Below are 10,412 nucleotides of genomic sequence, written 5' to 3'. Positions count from 1 at the left end.
CCCAGCTACTCAGGAGGCTGAGGCAGGAGAATCCCTTGAACCCGGGAGGCAGAGTTTGCAGTGAGCCGAGATCACGCCACTGCACTCCAGCCTGGTGACAGAGCGAGACTCCATCTTAAAAAAAAAAAAAAAAAAAAAACCCCAAAAAACAAAAAAAAGTCGTAATTTGGGACTAACTAGTTTAATTAGGTTTCTGCCTACTGTTAATTGCTTCAGATTTTCTAAATTCTTTTGGTCCCCTTTATGTTTGTGAAGGTGAATGGGCAGTACTCAGGCGTGTTAGATCAGGCCCCACCAGCCCGGTGGAAGCAACGTTTGCGTGTGGCCGGCCGCCCCTTGAAATCCGGCCTTCGCGCTCCAGCGAAGCCCCCGGGACACGGGACCGAGGGCCCAGCACTCTGGCTCCTCACACATGTGGTCTCCTTCACGTTCCTTTCCTTCTCCTCGCGGTCCCAGCGGATGCGAGGAGGCTTAGAGACGGCGGGCTTCTCTCCCGCCCGCCGCAGGCTCCGCGGGTCCCCGCCCCGCCCGGGGCGCCGCTCCCCCTGGGGCCGCCCGGGCGCCCTCCCGCCGCCGGGGGCGCTGTGGGCCGCAGCGGGCCTGGCTGCAGATGCGGTGGTGGCCGCCGAGCGCCTGGAGGGAGCTGCTGGACAGGCCGAGGGAGCCTCCGCCCGAGACCGCGCAGCCGCCGCCGCCATGGGTAAGGCGAGCGGGCCGAGACCGAACGCTCGGCCCTCAGTCCCGGGCTGAGGGCCGCGGCCAGGCGGGGTGGACTGGGAGCTGTGGGAGACGCCGAGGCCGCCAGTCGGAACTGGGGCCCGAACCCAGGATGGGCGGGGACTGCCTGGGACTCGGGGGCTCCCGGGGTCGTCATGGCAACGCGCCCCCTCCCTTGTTCCGGCCCGTTCCCGCCCGGGTTCTGAGGCATAGTGGCCGAGGGCTCGAGGTGCCACGGCGTCCAGGAGCGAGGACAGGGCCAGGCAGGGTGTCACTCCCGGGTCGGGGAGCAGGCGGGGAGGGGCGATGACTTTTCAGGTTTGGGGGTGGCGGAGGGAAGACGCATCTCAGGTTTTGGCCTGGGTGCCTGACGCCGAGGGCGGGAGACGGGGAATGCTGACGCGCAGGAGCCTGGGTGAGCCCGCCGCGATGGTCCTGGGGGGCCCCAGGCCTCTGGGCAGCCTTGCTGGGGGGAGGGGGCAGGAAGAGAGGCAGGGAAGGGGCTCTAGGCCCCGGCAAGGTGCGGGCACTGGCCCTGGTACTCCTTGCGCGCCTGCGGCCGGGTTTGGGGGTCGCGTACGGGCCGGAGGAGTCCTGTAGCGCAGCCGGGGCGTGGCCGCGGTGTGAACGCCCCTCGGCGTGGGAACTGCCGGTGCCCAGCACCGATCTGCCTCCCAGCAGCTGCAAAACACCCTTTGTGTGGTTGTCGCATCGCACGTTAGGAATTATGATGGGCTGTGTTAAAAATGAGAGTTGCCACGGATTATGAAACATCAAGTGGTTTCACTCCCGAAAAATAGAGTCAGACCACGATGCAGATTTGAAGGAATTCGTGTGTGGACATTTTTCCACCAGGCAGTTTGGCCATAGCAGTTGTGGCTGTTTGCATTTTAGGTTGCTTAGGATTCAGTGTCAGGCTTCATGCCTAGCTATCTAGAAATCGGAGCTAGAATACTAGATCATTGGAGACTCTGGGTTTTTTGTTGTTGTTGTTCAGTGAAGGAAAAACGGGCACATCGATTACTTGTAAATTTGTCAGAGATTATGAAATGTTATACTAAGTGCCTCGTTTTTCCACACCTTAGTTTTGTCATCTGTGTTTGTTGAAGGTATTCCACCAGTCACAACAGTGATGAGATGATGGGGAAGCGTCTGAATTTCTAAGTAAACTGAGAATAAAATTTGCGGGAAGGAGGACAATATTTTTGTGAATTGAAAATATCTTACTTGGTGATACTGTGTCTTAAAAATATCAATTAAAAATCAGGCCTTTTAGAATTTGCATCTATTAACTTGGTATTCAGACTGGCGCTGTGGGCATCCTCAACTGTGTGGATGGGTGAGGAACATTAATGTAAAACTGGTCTCTGCTTTTATTTTCTCTTTGAAAATAAAACAGTCATGCAATACAGAACTACAGTCAGAATGAAGAAGCCAGACAGAAAGAGGGTAGACGAAAGAATTGGACGGCTTCTTCTGTGTCCCCTTACTTGTCAGTGTATTTTACCTGTCATGTTTGTTGTGGATGACACTGGAATCCTAGAATTTTAACTACCTTTTATTTTATTGCCAGTTTATTCTGAACATTTTTGCCTTGGAATTCATCCTAAGACCGTACCTGCTATCTACCTTTTGCATGAGGCCCTTAAACCTGTTGTCTGTCACCCCAAATTTATCTCCATAGAAGATCATTTTAAAAAACTCATTCTCTATGAAGAGGTACCAGGAAAGTTAAATACAGGAGAATGGCAGATTTGCAGGATCTTGAGAATAATTCATAAACTTTGGCTGGAGTGGTCATGGAAATTTTTTTTCTTTCTTTCTTTTTCTTTCTTTCTTTTTTTTTTTTGTGAGACGGAGATTCGCTCTGTCACCAGATTGGAGTGCAGTGGCGCTATCTCAGCTCACTGCAACCTCCGCCTCCTGGGTTCAAGTGACTCTCCTGCTTCAGCCTCCCGAGTAGCTGGGACTACAGCCGCGCACCACCATGCCCAGCTAATTTTTGTATTTTTAGTAGAGACGGGGTTTCACCATGTTGGCCAGGATGGTCTCAATCTCTTGACCTCATGATCCACCCGCCTTGGCCTCCCAAAGTGCTGGGATTACAGGCGTGAGCCACTGCGCCTGGCCGGAAATTTTTTACAGTATATGTGAGAGATGTAAAGAGAAGTTAATCAAGGGTGTGGTTTAGCTGGGGAGAATTTGTCAACCAAGGAACAGCAAACTACTGTTGGTTTTTATAGGGGAAGGGAAGGGTTTGTATATTTTTCATTGTCATGTCTTACAAATGATGTTGGATTCCTTTCTTGTGTTTTCAGCTACAAAAGACCCCACAGCTGTAGAGAGAGCAAACTTGTTAAACATGGCTAAACTGAGTATCAAAGGACTCATTGAATCTGCTCTGAGCTTTGGCCGCACTTTGGATTCTGACTATCCCCCCTTGCAGCAATTCTTTGTTGTTATGGAACATTGCCTGAAACACGGTCTTAAAGGTATCATGAGATTTTAAAAAATTTTAGAATTTCCGTTTTTCAAGTGCCCTTGAGAATGGGTTATTTTTTGAGGCCATAATTACGTTACTGTGCACTAAAAAATATGGAGTGGATTGATTTTGGGAGAAAATATCTTATGACTATGTTTTCTACTAATGGAATAATAAATGGTCTTCAGAAAATGCTTAATTGTTAATATTTTGTAAACAGAATATTTGATTTTTTAATTTTTTAAACTTACATAATCTGAACTATTTTGTTTTCTAGGACAATTATAGAGTTATTTTTTAAAGCTGGTGATACTGTTATGAGCTCATATTAATAGTTCGAACCCTGTTGAACAACTGCATTGAAATAGTGGATTGTTGAAATAGAAACCTCCTAGATATATACACGAACATATGTAGAAATATCTTCTGGATGGAGTTATTGTAGAAATGTGAGCCATCCCTGAAGATGATAACAGCAGATATTGTACTCCACTCTCAGTACATATTGAATTATTGTTACATATAAAATGTTGGTTTTATATTTAATTTAAAAATATTCATTGCATAATAACTGTGCTTTTACTTATAATAACTGTTCACAGTTTTGGCCTCTAGTTCATATGATGAGTATCTATGTAGAGGGCTATGTAAGAGTTGTACACTAGAGTGACTATTATAGAGTAAAAGAAGCTTGACTGGCCAGACACGGTGGCTTAATGCCTATAATCCCAGCATATGCCTGTGGTCCCAGCTGTTCGGGAGGCTGAAGTGGGAGGATCACCTTAGCCTGAGGAGGTCGAGGCTTCAGTGAACTCTGAGTGTAGCACTGTACTCCAGCCTGGACAACAGAGAGAGACCCTTTCTCAAAAAAAAAAAAAAAAAAAAGATTCAAAGATTTACCTAAACTTTGTTTTAATAAAAAGTACTTCAAAACAAGAAGGAAGCCTTGACATCAAAATTTGAGAAATCCTGTGTGATGTTATTAGCATACTCATTTCTTTTTCTTTAGAGACTTAAAGCAATTTCTTAAAATATATAAATACTAGCGAAAGATACTCTTTTTGTACATAAACAACAGAGAAGTACACAGAGCAAAACATGGTTTTTATTCATTCTCTTCTATTAACCTCTCTAAAGGAAATTGGGCACCTGTAATCCCAGCACTTTGGGAGGCTGAGGCGGGTGGGTCACTTTGAGGTCAGGAGTTCAAGACCAACCTGGCCAGCATGGTGAAAACCCATCTCTACTAAAAATACAAAAATTAGCCAGGCTGGTGGTGTTCGCCTGTAATCCCAGCTACTCAGGAGGCTGAGGCAGGAGAATTGTTTGAACCTGGGAGGCGGAGGTTGCAGTGAGCTGAGATCGTGCCACTGCATTCCAGCCCAGGGTGACAGAGTGAGACTCTGTCTCAAAAGAAAGAAAATGGGAGAATTAGATATTCTGTTATCCCTTTTCTGTTTTTTTTTCTTTAACTGTAATTGTAATCATGCTATTAGCATTATTCTGTGACTTCCTTCTTTAAAAAAAAAAGTGGCTGGGTGCGATGGCTCATGTCTGTAATCTCAGGACTTTGGGAGGCTGAGACTGACAGATCACTTGAGGTCAGGAGTTCGAGATCAGCCTGGCCAGCATAGTGAAACCCCATCTCTACTAAAAATACAAAAATTAGCTGGGTGTGGTGCTGCATGCCTGTAGTCCCAGCTACTTGGGAGGCTGATGCAGGAGAATTGTTTGAACCTGGGAGGCAGAGGTTGCAGTGAGCTGAGATCATGCCACTGCACTCCAATCTGGGAGACACAGAGTGAGACTCTGTCTCAAAAAAAAAAAAAAAAAAAAGATATGGCTTGGAGATCTTTCCATTTACATAGACGTCTATATCAGAATTAATAGCTGTGCGATATTTTATGGTATGTATATGGCATAATTTAACCATGCTCCTCTTTTTTTTTTTTGAGATGGGGCTCTCACTCTGGAATGAGACTTGATTTTCAAAAAATCAGGAGTGCATCTTGATTTCAAAAAAAATCAGGAGTGCATCTTGATTTTCCCCAAGACTGCTGAAATGGAGTTTGCCAAATTATGGCCAAAATAGTTAAATTTTAAACTATTTTTAGACTGTATTTCCTTTACTTCACAACTTACGTTGAACCATGTCCTAGCAGTTATAGGCTTATCTGGATGAATCATTATAAAGCTACTTTGTGCGTGTGCTTTTCTCCCCCTGGGAAAAATTGCCTATCTTGGGTGTCCTTGGGTAGTGTATATGATAGGCACCCTGTATTTGCAGGAGATCTGGTCAGTAATAACAAAAATGTATGGCAATTTCATGGTTTTATATTGACCAAATCTCAGAATAAAATACAAGGAAAAGGAAATTCACAATTTTTCATATTTAAAATTAAAATAACTTCTTAGGCTGGGCGTGGTGGTTCATGCCTGTAATCCCAGCCAGCACTTTGGGAGGCCAAGATAGGAGGAATGCTTGAGGCCAGGAATTCAAGACCAGCCTGGTCAACATAGCAAAATGCCATCTCTACTTACTAAAAAAAAAAAAAGGCATTATAAAAAATAAAATAACTTTTTATTTGTGCTTGATTTGTTTAATAAACTTATAAAGATCAATCAGCTAGGGCCACCAGCCTTTATTTTGGTATTGGTAGAGAATGAGTGCAGTCATTTTTCACTTTAGTTACCTTACTGCATATTTGATATGAAAGAATGGTCACTGTGTCTTTTTATCATGTGGAAAAAAATAGCAGGATGGGCAACAGGATCCTACTGGCACAGGCTCCAGATCCACTGGGATATGTAGTGGATAAAAGAGGAAAGATCTCTGAATAATTGTATGTTAAGTTAGAAATGTTGAAACTAAATATTTAAAAATAAGTTACTACAGTTTTTTATGTTGACATTGTGTGCATTATGTGTTCTTTTTTTCAGTAAGAAAATCATTTTTGAGTTATAACAAAACCATCTGGGGCCCTTTGGAACTGGTGGAGAAGCTGTACCCCGAAGCAGAGGAAATAGGAGCTAGTGTCCGGGATCTACCTGGTCTGAAGTAAGGAGGCCTATTACGTGTTCATCCCTAGCCACAGAAGTGTATTCATTGTTCCTCCAAAGTACCTCACACTCTAGCTTATTGTCTTCTCTTAGTCTTAAGTCCCCTTCTTCTAATCCTCTTATAATAAAATTATGTTCATTCTTTATGGCTCAACTCAAATCCCATTTCCTTTATGAAGTTTTTCTTAGCCTCTTCGATCAGAATTAACCACTCACCATTCTGCCTTGTACTGTAGGAAATTGAAAGTCCTTTTAAGATAGGATATATCAGTTATGCATCTTTGTTTTCTGAGTGTTAAATTAGTTTGCCTGTAGTAGAAAGTCAGTAAGTATTGAGGAAAGACTGATTTAGGCTGAATCCAGGGCACAGGCTCAGGATATTCCAGTTCTCAGATAAGCCAGTTGTATACCCTAGGACTGGTGTAAATTTCTTTGCTTCCTCTGAAAATTGGTACCTATAATGTCACCAGCCTGTTTCATCAGACAAATGTATGTAAAATATCTTAAAAGTTGGAGTATGTTAGCTAAGAATACTTTCATGAGTATTTAAAATTTTTTGTAGATGTAAAGTGTTAAGACTCAGTTCTTAAATTCTTTTTTTCTTTTTTTTTGAGACGGAGTCTTGCTCTGTCGCCCAGGCTGGAGTGCAGTGGCACGATATCGGCTCACTGCAAGCTCCACCTCCCGGGTTCACCCCATTCTCCTGCCTCAGCCTCCCGAGTAGCTGGGACTACAGGCGCCCGCCACCATGCCCGGCTAATTTTTTTGTATTTTTAGTAGAGATCGGGTTTCACCATGTTAGCTAGAATGGTCTCGATCTCCTGACCTCGTGATCCGCCTGCCTCAGCCTCCTAAAGTGCTGGGATTACAGGCGTGAGCCACCGCGCCAAGCCTATATTCTTTTTTTTTTTAGTTTTCTTTTTAATTTTTATTTTCTTTATTTTTTTTGAGATGGAGTCTTGCTGTGTCGCCCAGGCTGGAGTGTAGTGGTGCGATCTCAGCTCACTGCAACCTCTGCCTCATGGGTTCAAGCAACTTTCCTGCCTCAGCCTCCCGAGTAGCTGGGATTACAGGTGCATGCCACCATGCCTGGCTGATTTTTTGTATTTTTAGTAGAGACGGGGTTTCACCATGTTAGCCAGGATGGTCTTGATCTCCTGACCTTGTGATCCGCCCGCCTTGGCCTCCCAAAGTGCTGGGATTACAGGTGTGAGCCACCGTGCCTGACCAGTTCTTATATTCTTTAGAGTGTAATTAAAATGTAAGCGTTCTCTTTTGTTTGTCTTTGTTTATTTTATTTTATTTTATTTTGAGACGGACAGTCTCACCCTGTTGCCCAGACTGGAGTGCAGTGGTGCAATCTCGGCTCACTGCAACCTCTGCCTCCCAGGTTCAAGTGATTCTCGTGCCTCAGCCTCCCAAGTAGCTGGGATTACAGGCATGTGCCACCATCCATACATGGCTAATTTTCGTATTTTTAGTAGAGATGGGGGTTTTGCCATATTGACCAGGCTGGTCTTGAACTCCTGTCCTCAATAGTGATGGAATTGGCCCAGCGCAGTGGCTCAGGCCTGTAATCCCAGCACTTTGGGAGGCCGAAGTGGGCGGATCACCTGAGGTTGGGAGTTCGAGACCAGCCTGACCAAAATGGAGAAAGCCTGTCTTTACTAAAAATACAAAATTAGCCGGTGTGGTGGCACATGCCTGTAATCCCAGCTACTCGGGAGGCTGAGGAAGGAGAATTGCTTGAACCCGGGAGGCAGAGGTTGCAGTGAGCTGAGATCACGCCATTGCACTCAAGCCTGGGCAATAAGAGAGAAACTCTGTCTCAAAAAAAGTGCTGGTATTACAGGTGTGAGCCACAGTGCCCAGCCTCCCTTTAGTTTATCTTAATTCTTGTTAATGAGATAACTTTTTTTGCATTAAGCATTTTCTGTAAGGTTAATCGTTTGTTTTCTCATAGTTTTACAACTTAGGGTTTGTATATGTTGTGGGGAATATGGTAGTGTTTTGCTGTTATTTTGTTGTTGAATGTTCAAATGTTCAAATGTTTGTAAATTGGAATTTATTGAGTGATAAAAGTAAGTGGCTACTGTTGAGCACTGTGTTAGAGTAATAAGGTACCTGTTTTACATGAATTATCTCCTTTAGTGCTTAAATCAGTCTTACAGGTAGAGGTTATTATTATAATTGTATAGATGTGAAAAATAAATGCCAGATAAATTATAGTTAAAAAGTGGCAGAGGCAGGATTTAAACCCAGTTTTTAGAGTTAAATATAAAGTGGCTGGGTGTGGTGGCTCACGCCCATAATCCCAGAACTTTGGAGGCTGAGATGGGTGGATTGCCTGAGCCCAAGAGTTCGAGACCAGCCTGGGCAACATGGCAAAACCCCATGTCTACTAAAAATACAAAAAAATTAGCTGGGTGTGGTGGTGCACGCCTGTAGTCCCAGCTACTCGGGAGGCTGAGGCAGGATAATTGCTTGAACCCAGGAGGCAGAAGTTGCAGTGAGCCGAGGTCGTATCACTACACTCCAGCCTGGGTGACAGAGTGAGACTTTGTCTCCCCCACCAAAAAAAATTGGAAAAAAAAAAAATCAAATGATATTTGTTCACAATAGATATTTTTGGTATATCAGGTGTAAAGATTTTTAACAAAGAGGAAAAACAGAATTTCAACTCTCAAAAACAAAAATGTAAGATTTGATTCATTTTAATATGAAAATATGTATTCATATTTTGTTAAAAAGCCAGACTCTACAATAGTAAAACCTGTTTTCTGATGGTGTTCATTAAAATGCTAAGCTATAAGAAATGCGTTATTAGAAGTGAAGATCAAGTCTCTTCCTGTACTATCTGCCAAAATGTTCTCTGCATAAGAAAATATAAAAGTGTGAATGATACCACTCTCTTTAAAAAAAAAAAGTGGTATAAAAGTTGCTTTTAAAAAAAATTATTATTATATTTTATGGAGACTGAGTCTGTCTCTGTTGCCCAGGCTGGAGTGCAGTGGCGGTTTCTTGGCTCGTTGCAACCTCCACCTCCTGGGTTCAAGCGATTCTCCTGCCTCCACCTCTCGAGTAGCTGGTATTACGGGCTCATGCCACTGTGCCTGGCTAATTTTTGTATTTTTAGTGGAGACGGGGTTTCACCATGTTGGCCAGGCTGGTCATGAACTCCTGACCTCAAGTGATCCACCCGCCTTGGCCTCCCAAAGTGCTGGGATTACAGGCGTGAGCCACCACGCCAGGCCGCTTTTATTTTTAATAACAGATAGAACTTGGGTAAGAGAGGTATGAGATTTAATTTCTTAAATGCAACCAAATTAAAGAAACATTTGAAAACCAGTAAGCAGCACAGTGATTTCTCTTTAATTACTAGCCTGGCACCCTCTTAGCTTTGTTATGATTTTTAAAATTCAGATATAATGTTACCTATGTTTTTGAAGGCATTATGGTGCCTTATTGTAGAATTTTTTTTTTTTTTTTTTTTGAGAACAAATCTTACCTTGTTGCCCAGGCTGGAGTGCGATGGTGCAATCTTGCCTGACTGTAACCTCCGCCTCCCGGGTTCCAGTGATTCTCCTGCCTCAGCCTCCTGAATAGCTGGGATTACAGACACCCACCACCAAGCCCAGCTATTTTTTGTGTTTTTAGTAGAGACGGGGTTTCACCATGTTGGCCAGGCTTCTTTCGAACTCCTGACCTTGTGATCCGCTCGCCTCGGCCTCCCAAAGTGCTGGGATTACAGGTGTAAGCCACTGGGCCCGGCCTGGTGAAGTTTTAATATTTATTTTTAGAGGGCTAAGCTCATTCAGACTAAATATTTCTTTTTTTTTTCTGAGACAGGGTCTCACTGTGTCACCCAGGCTCGAGTACAGTGATGCAATCACTGTTCACTGCAGCCTCTGCCTACTGGGCTTAAGCAACCTCCTGCCTCAGCCTCCTGAGTAGCTGGGACTACAGGCACATGCCACCACACCTGGCATTTTGATTTTTTTTCGCTTTTTTAATTTTAATTTTTTTATTTTTTAATTTAATTAATTTATTTTTTTTATATAGAGACAGGGTCTCCCTATGTTGTCCAGGCTGTTCTCTAACTCCTGGATTCAAGTGATCCTCCCACCTTGACCTCTCAAAGTGTAGGGATGAC

General features: G+C 44.0%; 1 protein-coding gene across 22 annotated transcripts in view; it reads left to right on the top strand.

The window, feature by feature from the left end:
* Positions 1 to 577: 577 nt before the first annotated feature.
* The window catches only part of RUFY2 (RUN and FYVE domain containing 2), a 63,984-nt gene continuing 54,149 nt past the window's right edge, over positions 578 to 10,412 (top strand). For 10 of the 22 annotated variants that reach the window (XR_010146624.1, XR_001706631.4, XR_010146621.1 and 7 more), the window contains exons 1-3: positions 578 to 700; positions 3,036 to 3,209; positions 6,140 to 6,257. Coding sequence is in view for 15 of the 22 variants with exons in the window: in XM_016918413.4 (XP_016773902.1) it covers positions 697 to 700; positions 3,036 to 3,209; positions 6,140 to 6,257 (296 nt within the window). In the remaining 7 variants the exon portion in view is untranslated. Of the gene's footprint in view, positions 1,133 to 1,826; positions 2,057 to 3,035; positions 3,210 to 6,139; positions 6,258 to 10,412 lie in introns of those variants that run through there. The other 12 variants (XM_016918418.4, XM_016918414.4, XR_008537538.2 and 9 more) reach the window with 10 other exon arrangements.

Source organism: Pan troglodytes, chromosome 8 (genome assembly GCF_028858775.2).
Source record: "Pan troglodytes isolate AG18354 chromosome 8, NHGRI_mPanTro3-v2.0_pri, whole genome shotgun sequence".
Taxonomy (NCBI): domain Eukaryota; kingdom Metazoa; phylum Chordata; class Mammalia; order Primates; family Hominidae; genus Pan; species Pan troglodytes.
This window is presented reverse-complemented; position numbering and strand designations above follow the sequence as displayed.